This window comes from Grus americana, chromosome 7, assembly GCF_028858705.1.
Source record: "Grus americana isolate bGruAme1 chromosome 7, bGruAme1.mat, whole genome shotgun sequence".
NCBI classification, from domain to species: domain Eukaryota; kingdom Metazoa; phylum Chordata; class Aves; order Gruiformes; family Gruidae; genus Grus; species Grus americana.
In genome coordinates, this window is record NC_072858.1 from 13,272,820 (window position 1) to 13,292,194 (window position 19,375).

Below are 19,375 nucleotides of genomic sequence, written 5' to 3' on the forward strand. Positions count from 1 at the left end.
GATTCACTTACAAGAGCTGTGCCATTTGAAAATTGACACTGGAGACAAATAGTATTATCAGCTTATTTTCCTAACGGATAGTATTGCCCATAATTGCCAGTCACTAAAGGCAGGCTTATTTTAGGCAAGGATCTACATACTCAAAAAATTGTGCGTGAAACCCCAAGCTCATTTGGTGCATACAAATCATCAGAGTGGCAGCTGAATAGCAGCCGCTGTCCCTGGCTACTAGATATTTCACTCTATACACGTTTTCTCTGAACTCGTAGTCTTTGTGCTCTGGCTGGTGAGTTGCACCTCTGTGATCTGCCAGTCTTTGTCAAGGGTAAGGCAATTACCTCTGTCTCTACTTCTTGTGTAAAGGAGAGCATCCGAAGGGAACAAACTTATACAGCTGAGTTTAAAGTTGAAACCCAGGCCCCAGTGAAGCCCATTATTAGGGGACTAGAAAGTCTACTCAAGATTCTGTCAAAATGCACACACACATAACTGATCTCAGAACCTGCAGTCAAATAAACAAAGCTTCTCCCTAGGTTTCCTAATGGTTTGCAATTAATGAGGACTGTGATGTAATGAAATGTAAGTTACACTTGAAGGAAATCTTGTTTGTTTAAGTGTGAACCTCACCTGGGGGCAGAAACAGTTCAGAGAATTAAGGTGGGTGAAATTACTTTGCAGCAGAGAGGTAAAACCAGATTGAGCAGCATTCTAGACAATGTTGATCTCATTGACCTAGTTATCCAAAATTGTGAGTTTACACATACTGGTTATTCTGTACAGTACTTAATTTTAATCTTGTAATTTCCATTATTATGGAAACTGTTCTGCTGGCAGCTTTATAGGGTGACCTACTCTGCTTTCACCATGCATTAGGGAATGGATATGCCACACATCAAAGCAATACAAAGAAAAGCTCAAAGATCAACCTCAACCATATATATAGAGAAAGCACAGCAGAAAACCTTTTGAAGATACTACCTCAGAGCTTGAAACAGTGTTTTTTTCCAAGGTCCCTCATCTGAGACGGGAGAGAGAACCTCAAATCTTACACTAATACATCTTAATACACAGTAAATAATGAACTTGAACTGTATCTCCAGCCTTCTGGAACCTCTGAGCATCCACCAATAGCTGCAAGAGAGAGATGCTCAATATCTGAAAAACCTGCATATGCTCTGAATAGACCTTATTAGTTTATTCCCCACACTGCCCTCAGGTCAGCAGCTTGCTTCTGCTTCCAGAGTTAAAATTTCCACAAGCACCAGGCTCACTGAACAGTGCAGGTCTCTCTAATTTGTTCTCACCTCCCAAATTCCCTAAGCACCCAGGGAAAAGCTACCACAGTCACCCAGGAACTGTTTTTTCTGCTGGTCTGTCAGCAGTACCTTCAGTGCCAGGTGGGATTCTGGTGGCATGAACATCTGTCCCATAGGAAGCAGGCAGATGTAACACTGACAGACACTTCATCGGAAGGCCTTTCAATGACAATGGCCCAGAGCCACCCTACTGCAGTCAAACCCATGACTTCTTTATTCAAAGCCCATGAATTCTTTACCCAGGGAGCCACTCTTATACCTTTCAAATGAGACTGTTTTTAAAGTAGATGTAACTTCAATGGAAAGAAGGGAGAACTAGTATTTTTTCTTCAAAAATAGCAAAGGCAGAAGTGGCACTCTTATACATCTGTAGCATCAACAAGAGCATAATAAAAACACACCAATGAAAATGTTAATTGAATTTCTGACATTTAATGCTGGAAAATGAGAAATTAAAACCCAGATGCAGGTTGACACACTCCTGTCACCATCGTGGAGTCCAACTAGCCACATTGTTGTGACAATGCTGTTTCAAAAAATAAAATTCAAGAAAGGCTTTTCCATCAGTGCTCAGGATGTAGGAAATGTCTCTCTGTCCATCTACCTAATCTTCTTCCCTGACACCAGCAAGAAGGACCAACTGCTTTAGATAAAGCTACAAGGAAAACCTGTCATGGCCATCCATATAGAAAGACAATCTATAGGGACATCCAGGTTCACAAAGATAAATCTACCGTGTCAGTCCAAAGGTCTGTTTAGCCCAGTGTGTTATCACGAGTGGAAGTCCTCAAGAATTAGAAACTGACTTAAAGGCAGACATGTAAGTTTTGTATCATCATATTTTAAATATAAAAACTGGAAAAAAAACTTTCCAAACAGGGACTTCCAGATTGTGGCAATGAACAAGTAATAAGGCGAGATCCTGTAGCTATCACTTCTTTCTGTCTGTTTTTCTGTGAAAAGCTGTTCCGTTATTTTCTTCATTCGCTCTATCTAGTTTCTTTCAGCTACATGGATTCAAACCTCACCAAACGTAACTAATTCCCAAACAAGTCAAGAGGATTTGGCAGCTGTACAATTAGATACTAAAATGTAATTCTTGCCTTTGCAAGAATCTAACCTCTGTCCTCCTATCAAGAGTTTGAGTTTCCAATCATTGCTGGAAATGTACCACTGTAAATGAAAGAGTAAGACACAGAGTGTTTGAGCAGCCAATGCCTGTGAGAATAAGTTGCAGTGCTTATCCTGGAACACATTCACCAATATGTTGAGACGTTCCCGTTGTTGTGAAACCGGTTAGTGGAAACAGATGTGTATATTCCCAACAGGTTAAGCTTTTTATTGTACAAAGCAGTAAGGCAGAAATTATATTCTGCCTTTTAAAGGTTAATTGTTAGACTGGGAAAGCATTCATCCCATGCACTGGCAGCTTGAAAAGAACCTCATTTACTAACAATTTAGATCAATGCCTAGAATCTCACTGTCCTGCTGCCTCTATTTGCTTCCTAAAAGGTTAAAGAAAAAAAGCCTCTGCAATCACAGCATCATGAGTATGGCTTGCTCCCAAGCATCCATCTAGCACGTACGACCTGCTAGGAGTGATGACTCCACTTGGCTATACATAGGAAGATCTGGAGGTTTAAAACAAATTATCTCTGATAGTTGCTGGAGGCCTGTAGCTAGTGGTGTGCCCCAGGGGTCAGTACTGGGTCTGGTCTTGTTCAACATATTCATCAATGACCTGAATGAAAGGACAGAGTGTAGCCTCAGCAAGTTTGCTGAAGATGCAAAACTGGGAGGAATGGCCAATACACCAGAAGGCTGTGCTGCCATTCAGCGAGACCTGGACAGGTTAGAGAGCTGGGCAGAGAGGAACCCAATGAAGTTCAACAAGGGCAAGTGTAGGCTCCTGCGCCAAGGGAAGAACAACCCCAGGTACCAGTACAGGTTAGGAGTTGACTTGCTGGGAAGCCGCTCTGCAGAGAAGGACCTGGGAGTCCTGGTGGACAACAAGTTATCCATAAACCAGCAATGTGTGCTCATGGCCAAGAAGGCCAATGGTATCCTGGCCAGCAGGCCAAAGGAGGTTATCCTTCCCCTCTACTCTGCCCTGGTGAAGCCACATCTGGAGTATTGCGTCCAGTTCTGTGCTCCCCAGTTCAAGAAAGACAGGGAACTACTGGAGACAGTCCAGTGGAGGGCTACAAAGATGATTATGGGACTGGAGCACCTCTCTCACAAGGAAAGGCTGAGAGACCTGAGTTTGTTTAGCCTGGAGAAGGGAAGACTTATAAATATCTAAAGGGCAGGTATCAAGAGGAAGGGGCCAGACTCTTTTCAGCAATGCCCAGCAACAGGACAAGGGGCAACAGGCACAAATTGGAACACAGGAAGTTCCATCTGAACATGAGGAAAAACTACTTCACTTTGAGGGTGACAGCATGGGGACAGGCTGCCCAGAGAGGCTGTGGAGTCTCCTTCTCTGAAGATATTCAAAACCCACCTGGACATGATCCTGTGCAACCTGCTCTAGGTGATCCTGCTCTAGCAGGGGGGTTGGACTAGATGATCTCCAGAAGTCCCCTCCAACCCCTACCATTCTGTGATTCTTTGATTCAGAGGCCAGCTTTCAACAGCACCAGCCATTCAGAAAGCACTTTGATAGCCCAGCAGCTCCCACAGAACTGTGGGACTTCTGAGTGTGGTTGGTAGCCCCATACATCCTGAATAGGTTGCATATGTGTGCACACAGGGCCTGTGATGGTTGTCAGATTAATTACAGAGGGTCCGCTATTGCCACAGTGAAGCATTGTAACAGGTTGCCATTAAAACATCACGACCTACCAAAGCACTATTTTGCAGAACAACTCACAATAACAATGACTCATGCAGTGTTGATAAAGTGCTACTAGTATTGGAGCAATACAGTGTTGAAAGTAGATGCCATACACAGGACAGGCACTCATGAAGTCCAGACTTCACCCAACAGGCTTTGTGACAACTCTGTGGTTGCTACTCAAAACATGGAACGTATTGATACCTCCCAGGAGTGTAGCCATGATTATAGGCCCTATTCTTGTTCATGGTAACTCCAGAAAATGGGTAGACACCTTCATTAGTGGTTGTAATTATGTCAAGTAAGAGGAATTAGTAATGCCAGTTGGTAATGATCTCTTGCAGGTGTGGGCTTAGACCTGCATATGGGTTATTGCAGAGCAACAAACACCTGACAGGCATTATCTTTTTTGAAGTCAGGGGTCACATACCTTCTCCTAGCCCACAGCAAATGGGAGTTAATGTGAATTAGCTCAGCAGTTGCTGAAACAGAGCTGAAAGCTTTTACACCAACAGGAAACACCTCGTATACTCTCAGGCTCCCAGTGAGGCATGGGTGAGTGGTGAGAAGCACTCAAGTTCTTACCTGTTGCCACCAGCAGCCCAGGAGCTGTCTCTTTGCTGGAAATGCTTCCTGAAGTATAGGGATTTTCTGAGAGTTGCAGATGTAAGTGCAATGAGCAAAAGGGCTGTTGACAGGAAACAAACAAAAGGCAGAAGCTTTAATATGGTACAAGTTGAATACTAGAGGAACCCTTGGTGACTGCACACAGATGCTCTTATCCTTCTGAAAATGACCCCTGTGCTCTCAGCACTATTACAAATAGCGGCATATGTTCATTTTCTGAATAAGCATCATAAAAGTAGCCGAGAGCAAGAGAAGCAGGAACACTGCATTAACAAGCAAGCATGTATGCATTTGCTTTTACCAGCAATCTGATCTAGAGCAGTTTTTTTCCCCAGAAACTTTCTTATTCTGACTTAAGTTCCATAAAAAAGGTCAAGAAAGATGGTCAGAATTTTCCCTTAAAATCTATGAAGCTATAGAAAAAGAAATCTATTTAATTCATTTAACACCCAGCAGGTCAAGAGAAAAAACACAGGGAGAGAGATTAACCAGTGAAATTTTAGAGAAACACCATTCCTTTGAAACACAGGGGCTACAGCCTACTGTAAAATGGCTTTTCACTGAATGTTGTTGAATTTCAGCAGAAAGCCCAACCCAAAGTTCTTGTCTGTAAACTGTGCCCCATTTTGGAGCACCTGGACTCTGCGCATCTCTGACTGGCAAGAATCCCTCCTACCCAGTTTCACTGGATGTTTTGTTAACCCAGTGACTAAAATAAGCAGCTCTGATGGAGTCGGTTGTGCTTTGGAAAAGGTCTGCCACTCACCAACTGGCAAACTACAGGATCCCCTCTTAGATCGGTGTCCGGTGCCTGCAGCAAACGCCAGTCTCTGCCCTTATTATAGGTAATGAAAGTCTTGATTTGGTCATCTATCTTCCTGTTAGCCAGGAATATGCCTTTGATCCCTGCTACCTAGGAAAAATGGAGAGATGAAAAAATACATCGAAACAACAGGCCAAAAGTAAGGCCATGTGAGCGCTCTCAGGAGTGGATAGTGGATGCAAATCCTTCTACTCTAAAGCCCCCTGAGTGACACTTCCCTTTGAATGACTCTGAAAATCTCTATCAGCATTTAACAGTGGAGAGTCCACGATACACAACTGGGGAATACAGAGTTTGCCCAGGAATGGGAGATGATGCATGTTTATTTTAGCTGGTTTATCACAACACAGAAATATATTTTTTTTTCACAGGCAGGAAAATATATTTAACTAGGTGAAAATAAAATCTAAACCCTGACCTTCATACTGATCCATGTGTTATTTGTGACTTTTCTCTTATTGCCTTAAACTACCTGGAAACAAACTGATGATGTTGTCCAATGGGCATTATTCTGGCTGAAATAAATAAATGTATAATCCTAACTTCTACATGCAACTACAAAAACATTTCTCCATGTAACAGTAGAAGTCAGCCTGCAACCACTACTATTAGTATTACCGATTAGTTGTTTGTTGCTGGCAAAGCACTGAGCCCTGAATCTCAGCAGATTTCCCATCCAGTGAGTTAGGGCACCCCAAAACCAGAATACTCTAAAGAAACCAGGAACTGGCACAACTGCTCTGAATGGACTGCTGTTGGCCAAGGCTGAAAGGCCTGGCAGAAGAATGAGAATGGAAGATGATTCAGGGTAGAAGTTATCCAGCTGTTATCTCTGGGCAAATGGCACCTATAAACATTTCCTTATCATTCATACACTGCTCAGTGTTCACAAAGGTGGAATCCACATTCCCTGCCTACGAGCAGGTGTCTCTAGCTGTCCAAGGGGAAAAATAGTATTTTGAGTCCTTCTCTAGACATCCACATTAGGATGAGAAGGATAATGGTTTTCCCTTCTGGAAATGCCACACACCTAACCAGTCATGGACTTGAAAGCAACCAGTTGTCACACCTGTAGCAGAATGCACTGCATCTATTCCAACATGAGTCGGCTCAGCACCAAATCCAGTAAATGCCTCTGGGCTGATCCCAAAACAAATGAAGGGCCTGGAGGGTTGGTAAGAGATTTGCACTTGCTTGAACTAGCAAGCAGTTGCTGTTCTTTGTAGGGTGACCTTTACTACATACCTCATAAAGGTCAATGATGATATTCCCCTCCAGTCCTCGACTGCTTTTCACGTTTTCCAAGGCCAGGGTGAAGTACACCCCTCGGGTGTCCGAGATATACAGATTGTACGTGTCATTTTGGTTCCACTCTTGAACAGCTGCAAACACCTGATTCTCATCGGTGCTGATAATATGCATGTCCTGTTGAAAGAAGACAAAAGGCCTATTACTGAGAATCTCTATTTCTTTGCCCTTTGGGACATGTAGTAATTACCATGACTTATGAAAGAATGGAGATGGAGCATGAATTATAGGTATGTTAAACAATTTTCTGTTAGAGCAAGCCAATAAATTACCACCATTGTGACTTTTCTGCATTTCATTTTTTTAACGATCACCAGCTGGGCGAAGGGTTTTTGCTTTCTTCATTTTTGGTAGCTTCAGGAAATTTCATCCAGTTTCATTTTTTATTTATAAATTTGAAAGTCAGTTTTATCACTCATGGAAGATTCACAACCTTGGAGTCTAGAGTCCTCATAGTCACTAAGCATGGTGTAGCACCAGGTTAAAAGCAGTGACAAATTCCATGCACGTGCTGAATTAACGGGCTTCTACTTCCAACTGGTAATGAACCAGTTTCAAAAAAACTGGGAGTTCACATTTATTTGAAGCTGAGGGATAAGGATCAGTTTGAGCTAATGCTGGTAGTGATTTTTAATAACATACTTTTCTATTAAGAGTTTGTCTGAGATCTATTATCCCACTATATACAGGCTATCAAATAATTTACCCACTAACCTTTGTTGGATTCCTGCTGCTGACCACAATATGAAGGTCCAGCAAGGGTGTCCCCATTTAGTTTTAATATCAAAGAGATTTGACAGTGCATTTTCTCCGTATTCTTTTAAAACAAGTTCATGGAAATTATTTCCAGGGTGGTGATGAGTATTGAAGCACTTCATCCTTGCCACTGTTGTTGAACAAACTAACACTGGTTCAGCTAGAAGGAAAATCACTGTGGTTATGTGGGACTTCATTTATCTATTTGTATCTATTTAAAATTTCCCCAGGGTGCCAAGGAGCCTTGATTAATTTCTTCCCCTGTTTCTGCATCAAGAAACTATAATTCTGGACGTCTCCCAGAGGACGGAGTGACCTGATTTTTGGGAAGAATATCTGGGGGGAAGATCAGCTCAATATCCCCATCCTGCCCAGGAGGCAACTTAATCTTCTGTGTGAGGGTTGATTAGATGGGGCTATTTCTAATAGACCTAACATAGTCTATCAGCATGGGATGGGGAAAAAAAACATTTGAGGGCCTAATTCTTTCCCAGTGAGTGTAATCAATGGAAGATTTGCCATTTACCACAATGAAGGAAGACTAAATCAGGAAGTTTGTTCTTGCCCAACAGCTCTAATTTCTTAAAGATTAAGTACATACCCAACTTATTTCACCTCAGTGTGAAAATAAAGCAAAACACCCAATGACTTCAATCTGTTTTGACCAGTTGTAATGGAAATATTGCATTACCCTATTGCCAGTCTCATGTATGTACAGCTCCAGCAGAGTTCATTAATCTACAGCTGACAGGATAGTTATTACTGTACAGCAAAAATGTTCTAGTGACTAAGGGCAGCATAAACAAGCCTCCTTTACATGGCTACAAGACTTTGCTGTCACACCTAGCTTAAAATTACTTTTTTATTTTTAAATTACAAAAGTATCCCTGATTTTATACTATGCCCCAATTCCAGACCACGGCCACCAACAAATCTGTCTTATAACAGGCCAGCAACCTGTGACAGCATCAGTCAATAAAGCAGAATAATCATAGGACAGTCATTCTCTCTATCCACTTGTCTTTTTAACGAGGGACAGCCTTCAAGGCCAATCCATAAGGTGGGAGCATAAATAATGTCTTCTTCTGAAAAATGGCAGCAAGGTTTTCAAACATTGGTGTGTGGTGAGACATTCTGAATTCCACACCACCACCACGGAATGACAAACAAAAGAAACTGTATCTGTGCTATGCAGGTGTCACTGCACTGTGGACTGTGATCAACCCAAATTGGAAGAAGTTAAGGTGCAACATTGGGAGTTTGAGATGCAAATTTCTCACAACTATCAAGTTTTCAGGTACAAGTTAAAGCAAATATGCCGTATCTGCTAGACTGCAGATATCCCATAAGCCATCAGAAGGGTAGATCCAACCCACAAGGCAAATCTAGCCAACTATCTTACAATTATCCCACCAAAATTTTCACTTGTGGAAGGAAAGGGAAGGCCATTACTGTTGATTATCAGCTCTCTGTGACAGTAGCCTCAACAGCCATTCCGAGGCCCCAAAGAGTAGCAGTGGTCTCAGCTGCCCATTAGGCTACCCAGAAACTTGTATCCAGCCAAGGCACGGGAAAGGTTGGTCCCTTCTGTTCTGCACAATCTCAAGCAATGACTACACTATGGAATTTGAGTATAGTTCCAGGGACATATTCTCCTTGCTGAGGCTTGCACCATTTGATCCGGTAGAAAGCTAAGGCCTAAGAAGGTAAATCCAGGCACAGTTGTATGACAAGTACTAACTTCCCTCCCAGCTTTGCCAGTCAGTGTTAATCTTAGGCCACCTCAGTCATCTCCTAAGCAGCATCACACAGTGGTTCTGTGTATCCAAAGCATAGATAAGGCACAACTTTTAGGGAGCCAACTCCACCTCCATGACTTCATGGCAACACCCAGCCATAGGATGGGGACAGTGCAGCTGCTATACCCTGTGCTTCTCTCATTGCATGGAGACTGCAGTTGTGCTCAGCATCCTAACCGTTCTCCAAGACCTTCAGTGTCATGGCCAGGCTTACAGAGAAATCATTAATAGAGAACAGAGTAGGACTAGGGAAAGGTGTTCATAGAAGATTGGTCAATAATCTGTTCTGAAGTCTGTTTTCTGAGGTACCTGCTCATTACCGTTTGCTCTTTACAGAGGAAAAAACCAAAACTGTTCTTCCTGAAATGCTCACTAATCAAAGGCAGAGAGAGGTAAAATCCCAAATCCATATTTAAGAAAGATCATTCAAGTAGCAGAACAAATGGAGCTCCCCAGAGAGGAACCCCACCGAGGTGCTTCACCACAGGGCAGGCCATGCTATTCAAGATATTACATGTCTGTGCTCATAAATGGTGCACTCACCTTAGGAAGAGAGTATTTGGGCAATTTAATCTGTGCGAAAGGCTCCCGTCTGTATGACACATAGTAATTTGCTCTTCCACCAGCTGTCACCTGTGGAAACACCAAAGAAAGTGAGTGATGACCCTTCCGACACACCGTATGCTTACACCTCTAGGAGGGTTTGACAACCTTTCTTTCAGAAGTCTTTTCTATGACCTGCACAGCTGTCCCTAAAAGCACCTGTATAACTCCAAAGAAATCCCAGACTTGAGAGGGCTGGAGCATTATTTATTTAAGCTATGCTATTGAACTTTCCATTTAGTCTCTCATGCTTCAAATCCAACATGATTTTTAACATCTCAGGAAAATGTGGGTATAAAGTTTAAGGTCTTGAGTGGAAGCGAGAAGATGATCTGGTTTCATCACATGGTTCCAGCACAACTACCTTGGGCAAGTCATTTAAAGTCTCTGTGCTTCTTTTCCTCTCCTGTAAGAAGGAGATAATACATCTTTTCTCTGCTGCTTCTCAGCATTGTCTGTTTGCACTGTAAGTCCCTTGGGGCCAGGGTTGTCTTCCAACAACCTTTTACAGTGACTAACAGCAGAGATCCACACTAGTGCCATTTAATGCAAACACTAAATGCAATGAATATGCTCTTAGAAAGCTGGAGCTAAGCTCTTAGATGCTCATTGTCGCTATAAAACTGGTTTCTCTGAAATCATACTGTCTCTGAACAAGGATGTGGAGGGAACTGATAGACATCCAAATCTGCGGTTTTATGGACTGAATGAGCTGTAAAGTCTACACATAAATGCTATGCATCAATGAGATCTAGGCCTGATAATTTGTAAAATATGGGATTTTAAAGCTGTTACTAGTCACTTACTCTTGCTGTGGGTGTTATTTCTGGCACCATTTCAGTCCTGGCTACAACAAGGCTTACCTCGGTGAATTTCCTATATTCTGCTGTTTTGGCAGTCTTGCAGATTTTAAGATAAAACAATACACAAAGCACTTCTCTATTATATGGAATGTCATTTGTTGGCTTCTTAAGTTTCCAATAAAGCTAACAGAAAGGTCTTAGATTCTCTCCTAGATATACTTCCTTTTATCTGACAGTGATATTTCAGAATGAGCTTACATGGAATATTGCTATAGCATCAATTATATTCTCAGCAATGATATCACCTCTAGATAGTGGCTTTCTTCCCTAGAGAAGCTGTCATTCGAAGGACACGATATTACTAGTCATGAAATTTGATATCTAATCAACTCAAGATAAGGCTTTTCTATTGACAGTTTGAAGAACTGGAAAAAAAGGAAGGTTTAGAAATAGGACAGGCTTCTTTCTACATTAAGATTCCCCTTATGCTTGTTTCCCATTTTCACTTGTAATGTTATCACAGCTGCATTTAGTACTCCCAAAAGAAAAAAACAACCACCATTATACCACACACCGCATAAGAAGGCAGAAGAATGACCCATATCACAGCAAACAAATTCTATACAGTAAAATCAAAATCAAGTTTTCACAGGAGAGAACAGACTATGCAGTTGACTCACACTCAGTCCAACTCAAATTTTAACATTTGCAGTAATTGTATCTCTCTATCAGCTGTATAAGCATTGCCCAAAGGATCCCACACTTCTAGGACATATTACCTAACTAGCACAGGCAATATTTAAATATCCCCTCTTGGTGATATTTCTGACCTCCAGTGGAAGATCCAGATTCTCAAATGAGATAACTCTGCCACATGAGCTCATTTTACACCACTCATGATTTCAGCAACAGATCATTATCTGTAGCAGAGTCCAGATAGGACTGAATGTGCCCAGTGACTACTTGGTAAGGACCCTGGGTTCAATATCCACCTCTTCTGATGGGCTGAGACATGGTCATCAACTCGTCTTTAAGATACAGACATGAATATTTGCAGGCTTTGGAAATGCTGTGATGACTAATTAACATTGGCAACAGTCCAACAATCTTCAAGTTAGTCACATGAACATGGAGTGGCAGAAATATCAAGGGGTGATCAAATTCCCCACTCTGCGTCAAGACTGCCACACTCAAAAGATTTTACAAAGTTTTTTTGGCTTTATGCCACTGCAAATTGTTACCTGGAGGGTTTTTTGTTTGGATTGTTTGTTTGTGTCTTTTTTTTTTTTTTTTTTTTTTTTTTTAAGGCAGAAAGGTAGGATTCAAACACTGTTCAAATTCACTATGCATTAGCTAAACTCCCTTTCTGTCCTCTACCTGCACTAGGTCACCTTGACAAAGGTTTAGAAATAGAAATCTTGTGGTCAGTGGTCTTTCTGAGCCAGTTAATATGAAGCCACCCACAATTCTGTTGGCAGGAGTTGTGTGAAGCTTTTCCCAGCCAGGACCCCATCTTTGCATGATTTACATACATGGTTATAACAGTTCCAAAAAATGATCAAGCCTTCAATAAAGTTTTGGCAAGAACTGTTGTAAAGAATGAATTTTGGAAGGCCCAACTTAATTTATTTTGATGAACTTTTTCTTTTCCTATGAGCAAACTCTCCAACACTGTAAATCCCAGAGATTATGATAGTGTTTTGCCCTCTAAGGCCTCCTTTTAGTTCATATTTGATGAATGTCACCCAATTATTTGCTGTGAGCTCATCTGTCATGCTCAGTACAGAATTAGCTGGGTTTGTCTTTTTCCTCCTCCTTTGCTAATGACTGGTTCGTTAATCTGTTTTTCTGGATTTCTATTTTATGTGTTTAATTGGGCTTCTGGCCAGTGGAAATGATTCTTTTGGACAAATGTGTTTGTCATTAAACACATTTGTCTTTCCTAACCTGTGTTCTTTCTTCCTCTCTCCACTCATGATCTATTACTTTTCTTTAATACTTCCACATTTTGTTTCAAGACAAGTCTCGTCTCACTTATATCACTTGACACTTAAGAACAGCAAGAAGTTTCTCTATAAAAGCCCTGAAAGTTTCAGTATGCTGGCTCATCCCCCTCCTGACCTGCAATGGGACAGAGCGCATCAAACATAGAAGACAACAAATATGTTCACAAGGCTGCAGAGAATTATAGAAAATCTCTCGGAATCTATTCATCTCCATAATTTCTGTGACAGGTCTAGCATTGTAATGGCATCCTGGAACTGTGTTCTCCACCTCCACAGGGTGCCCTGGCATCTCTCCTCACTGCTTTAACTGGAATTACTCTTTCTCCTTCTTGTGGGCATAAAATCTCCTAAATCCAATTGTGGATTAAAGCGTGGAGGAGTGATGTCAAGTTGAGTAGGCAGGCTGCTCCACTCATACGTCTAGTGAGGGATTTGGATGTTCTTCAGAGCCAGCTACTATCTAGGCCTTGCACAGGTTTGCCAGCATGAGGATTGAAAAGTTGTGCCTCGTCCCCCAAGCCTAACCCCAAATGCCAGTCACAAAAGATTCAGAAGATGAGGAAGAACACATCTGCATGAGCCTAGCGTAATGTTCTTCCTTCTGGATTATCCACCATGGCCAGGACAAACCATCTTCCAGATATTTCTGTGTACTGAGGTTCTCTACTGCCCCAGCATAAATCACATCATGATAGATACCATCTAGTTTGAATTATCTCCCTGTGCTTTTCATTATATCATACCTTCTGCACAGTCATTAAAGCAATATGCAATTACCTGAGTGTGCTGCAGAGACATACAGATTAGTGTCGCTGTGCGCAAAGCACCCTCAAGCTGCCTGGTAAATTCAGCAGGCTTTGAAAACATGCCACTTTTTAGAGTGTCAGACCCATCAGTGAAAATTTGCTAAGACAAAGGAGCATTTATTATACTGGCCCAGTCCCTGTTCGCTTCCTTCTCCTCTCAGAGCTATGATGGCACAGCTATAGGACAGAGTAATCTTGAGTGAAAATACTGGATTTGTTTTAAAAGCAACTCCTGCAGGAAACGTGTATGGTTACACCAAAACACGAGCCATATTAGAGCTGCAAATGCACATTACCCACACAGAAACCAACTTAAGAGAGGAGCATAATCGTACACATTAAATCTCCTTTTGAAGGATTTCAGAGGAAATGCAGAAGTCTGCCAAGGTAATCCTTTACACCTTCAGCTGCAGACACTGTGATAAATCAGATAACAAAAGGGGAGGGGAGAGAGTGATAAAAGAAAGTACAGCACAAAAAGCCCTAGAAATAAAATAAATAAAAATAAAGGAAAATGTTAATCATTTTTTATCAACAGATATTTAGGTTTAAGTTCCAGATCTGATACTGGGCACAGCAAGGATGAAACAGTGCTAGAAATGGATGAAAAGCACCCAGCAGTGAATAGGAAAGTAGCTAACTACTTACTGCCTGTCTTGCTTTAAGAAGAGCTTTTAACTAGCACCTGGGATGCACTTTCTTTCATCTGTATGGATTAATTTCCCCCACTGGAGTGCCGTCCAGCATTTTAAATAGGGGCAAGAGAAGATTAGCCGTAGCGGGCATTATTCACCAGTAAAACAGGTGTAATCGTGTTCATCATTTAAACGTCTTCATCCTATTAGTATCATAATAAGCTTTTAATGATTTCTTCAATAAAAGACTCAAAGACCAAACCCTACAAGTTGGAGAGTGCTCCATTGTCCCGCCAAACCGTTTTCGCTACCATCGATCGCAAAGATAAAAATCAATCGTAGCTAAGCAGGGTGAAGTTAAAAATAAATTGCATGGATTGATTTCTGTTAAGACCTTTGGCTCCTAGATAAAAAATGGAGGAAAGAAATTTATATTTGAACATGGTATATTTAGCTTCTATGAAAATAAAGAGAAGGCTCTAGACCAGGAAATCAAAGTTTAATTTCTCCCCTCCTATCTTGTTTCACTGCTGAGAAGTTTCACATTGGGGGAAGAAAAAAAAAAAAAATCTTTTTCCTTTCTTTATTCCTGGGGAAATTTACTACTTATTTAAGTCATTAAATTGACAGCTTGAGAACTGAGGTTGGGAATCCATATGAATTGGCATAATCTCAGCTGTGGCTTCTGGTTGAAGTCTACTACCTGGTAACTGACTTTGATTCAGCAAATATGCTCATTTAGCCTAGTTTTAAATACCCAATAAACTTGAAACATACACTCATGTCCTACTAAACAAAAGCACTTCCAAGATTTCCTAAACAATCACAGTCACAACCAGTAATAATAGTAAACTGCTTCTCTGAGCTAAGCTTAGACAAATTTAGCTTATAGAATTAGGAACTTTTTTGTTGCCTCTATAAAACCTTAAAGAGAAATGTCCTCCCACCCCAGTTCTAAGGCTATAAATAATAATTAATATTTTTCTTTTTACTGAGCCTGAAAAAAAAAAGTTCTCATAAATATATCCACTTTGATAAAAATGGACTTTGATTCAGATAAAAAAAAGCAACCATTTTTCTACAAAAAAACCATTTTTCATCAAATGATTTCAGCTGAAATTTTTGGACACACTCTGATGAGACTGCAGGCATCCAAAAAAGGCAATATTATCCATAGGTGCTATAAGAAGCTATCAGTGATTGTGGGTGAATACTGACATCTGTGTATGTTTTAAGGAGACTTTGTGATGCAAAAGAAGACCGAATTGGTTCAACAGCTTTTGGCAGAAGTGTTTGCTCCTCTGAGCCAGAGGAATTATTCAGATGTGTATTATAAGAGTCCCACTTAGCTGCAACACACAACAACATCTGGAAAAATTCTAGGTTTGCTCATTCTCACTCACGCTAGTGAGCAGGCTGAGATGCTGCCCTGCTCTGCAACTCTCTGAAATAAGCAAAAGTCTTCTAAGTGCAAAATTACTTCAGAGGGTGAAGAAGAACCAGACACATGATCAGTATCAAAGAAGAGCATTTTGACAAACTTTTCACTTTCCACATGGAATTCCTGCCATGTATAAGAACTGCAGCTGCTCCCACACTGCTGCATGTAACCACCATCCCCTGCTCCTAAATGGCAATGCCACAGACCCCATCTCATTCAGGAGGATTATAAACCACAGACAAGACTCTCTCTTCCCACCTCCTCTCACATTCCTTTCTTCCCTCATCACATCAACCTAAAAAAAAAAAAAAAAAAAAAAAAAGAGAGAGGCAACCACCAGAGCAGCTTAGCTTTCTGGACATGGGACCATCATATGTCCTGGACAACTTGGCTGGGAATCTGGAGCCAGGAGAGAGCTGTGCAGTTCCCAGTGTTCCCAGGAGACTGAATCACAATTGAAATGGCATAGAAAGCTGCCAAGAAAGCTTCCCAAAAGAAGAAATGGCAGGAGGTGGCAGGTGAGAGACAAGACCCTCTTATGAATTTCAGCCTGCAGTTAAACACCTTGATAAATTATGCCATGGGAGTGGAAAAGGGCACCCATGTTCCCACTCTTTAAGGGCCTTGGAAAGTGATATTGTCTCTCAGCATGCCTCTCTGGTTAATGGTGCAAAGAACTTCCCATTTACAGTGGAAATGGAGCAGGGGCTGAAGCAAACAGCCAGTCCTTTTCAATCAGAGCTTGCAGGTGTCATTCCTCATCCTTATGAGGTGAGACCACAGGCCAAAGGCAGATCTGAGAGTGTTCACCTCCAAAGGCATTTGTTTGGCCTGCTAGAGAAAACAGGCCAGCACACCCCCAAATTCAAACCAGGTATCAGCTTCTAAATCTCAGAGGAGTCTTCCATGCCCAGTAGCTTTGTCACTGCCATGGAAAGTGCTGAAAGCCTGAGCTACATTTCAGATCGACTTCAGCTGCACTCTTTTGGGATAGCAGAGTCTACACCATCCCAGAGAAAAATAAAGACATAAAAACCAATCAAGATAGATATTGATCACCCATCCACACATCTCTGCACTGACTTACAGCCAGTTCAAATCAAAAAGGCCAAAGCTACCCCGAGGGTCTGCAAGCCCTGACAGAGACAGAAGCTTAAGGGAGGAATGGGGACAGCGGTAACTGGATGCTGAACTAGACTGGTACGACCTCTAGGAGGAAAGGCACACACTGAAGAGACCTCCATCTATAGTTGGAAAAAAAAGGACAATTTTCAGAGACTGAATCCTTCCTCAAGGATGAGTGAGTATGCCCTTTGAGGACAGCTTATCTGTCCCTTTTCTAACTCTATCATTCCAATCTCATAAAAAATACTACCTCTCCCTGTAAACTTTGTCTCACTTACATCCTTCAGCCACCAGCGCTTTAACAGCAGTACCGCCAGCAGACTTCATGCCACACGTTCTGAAGAGTTTAATCATTAATATTATCCTTCTCCCAATACCTAGGGTTCTGCGTGAAAATACAGTCCTTACACGGGTCTGCACCAGTGCGTTGGGAATGTCATCAGTCCCCGCTAGCAGCCAGGCTTGTCCAGCATGGGACTCCAGCCACACAGCAGAACCACTGTGCTACTGCACCTGAGATAGCTTGCACATAACCTTTGGGTAACCAGTAACAACTACTTTCACTTAGCAATAAATAGCTCCCTATGGCAGCTGTAGGTCTGTCCACAAGAATGTTGCTTTCTGCAAAAATCACTGTCCCAGAGCAAAGCTGATTTCCAGTGAATGCGCTGCCATGCTGACACCCCCTTAGACCACCACAAATAAGCAACACTGTACTGAGACCTTTTTAGCCCAGACTCTCCTCACTCCCTGCAATAAGCGGTGACATGTTGCTCATGTTTTCTTGCAGTTTCAGTGGGAAGTTTTCATCTGCTGTCAAGGAAAGGGACACAGATCATTCCTGCTCTTCTCTTCAGTCTTTAAAGAGCTAAGTAGCATTGATGTTATTTGTTTACATATAGGAAAATAGTTTTTCTCCAAACAATGCTTTCTCACTCAAAACAGAATTTCCTCAAAAATAATCCCCATTTTCATTAAAGCCTATTGCATCTTAGACTCTTTTCAACAACCTGAGCAATTCCATTAGAAACCCTGATACAAGACTTGCTTGAAAAATATTTTCCCCAGAATTCCAGTTGTGATTTATTTTTACCATAGAAATTCTCCAAAATGTCAACACACTAGATGAATACATAAAACAAAAGACTATCCCTGACCCCTGGGTCTTATAATGTAGGCTCTGCACAAGAGAATACCACAGCAGTTCAGGTAACTGTCAGGAAGTCAAATCTTATAGGCAGTTGCAGGTTATCTCTGCACCTAAGTTTAGAAAGCAATACTATCTCAGTAGCAAGTACTCAAAAGCACCAGTAAGGGCAGGTGTGGTACAGCTATAGAGAATGGCACGTTACAGCTGCAGAAAAAGTATGGGCTCTACTACTGCACAGCTATATAATTGAACACCACTGACGCTGACCTTAATGGCAAAGTCGCTCCATCAAATTAGCTCCTTTTTGGTACAATAAATAAATTCAGATATGTTCCAAGGTTTTCTCACAAATAAATGACCTGCTTTGCAAGCTGTATGAATTTTAAGTATTAACCATGAAAGATGATGATGATACTGGCTCCTAGCTACATCAGAGCAATCCTGTGAACTCAATGAAAACTTATACATACAACAGAGGGCAGGATTTTCTCTTAATTTATCAATTTATGCAGAATTATCCAATCTTAGTGATGTGCTAGGCATCCTTAAATAACTATTGATCAATCAAATAGAAAGTTAATCAATAAATTCAGACTGATCACCTACTGTTTTATTCATAAGAATTCTTCCAACTCTCTCTTTGTAGCTGTTCCTTCCTTCCTTCTTCATTACCTTTTACCTTCTTCATCATGTGCTATGTTATTTATCTCCTCTGCCTGGTAACCAGTCCCAGTCTTTTCAAACTCTCTTCATGGGCAAGTTTTTTTCGAGCATAGGATCATTCTCATTTTCTTTCTTTGCACTGCAGTTCTGCAAGATCCTTTCAGAAATGCTGCACAACACCATTCCACATGATAAGGAACCATCGATTTATAATGGCACTATAATATTTTCCATATTCTTCTTTCCCCTATGCATTGTGTACCATAGTGTCACGTTTGCTTTGAGTACACAGTAACACAGGTTAATGCTTCCCAAGAACCTTAGACTACAGGCCTGTTCATGATCTGGTTTAGAATGGATATTCACTAGTAAATAACTGTATGCAGATAACCTAAAATGTTGATACCAATAGCTGGGATTCATCTTCCCTAATTTTAGGTGTCAAAAAGTTAGGGGTCTTCTCTAAGCTATACGTAGGTTCCTTCTAATATTAATGAGAATAGCATATTCAGAGAGAGACCTATTTCATCCTGCAATAGGTGCAACAGGAGAAGGTAAATTTCCCCTAAAAGTTTTCATCTCTCCACTCACTTTAGAAGAACACAGACTACTGGTTTAGACTAAAAAACTACTGGTTTTGACTAAAAAACTACTGGTTTTATGAGAAAAGTTAAAAGA

General features: G+C 41.3%; 1 protein-coding gene across 2 annotated transcripts in view; it reads right to left on the reverse strand.

The window, feature by feature from the left end:
* SORCS3 (sortilin related VPS10 domain containing receptor 3) overlaps positions 1-19,375 on the reverse strand; it is a 305,448-nt gene that overhangs the window by 62,286 nt on the left and 223,787 nt on the right. For both annotated transcript variants that reach the window (XM_054832651.1, XM_054832652.1), the window contains 4 exons: positions 10,009-10,098; positions 6,848-7,027; positions 5,546-5,692; positions 4,738-4,840 (listed from right to left, as the gene is read on the reverse strand). In XM_054832651.1, the coding sequence (XP_054688626.1) occupies positions 4,738-4,840; positions 5,546-5,692; positions 6,848-7,027; positions 10,009-10,098 (520 nt within the window). The remainder of the gene's footprint in view (positions 1-4,737; positions 4,841-5,545; positions 5,693-6,847; positions 7,028-10,008; positions 10,099-19,375) is intronic.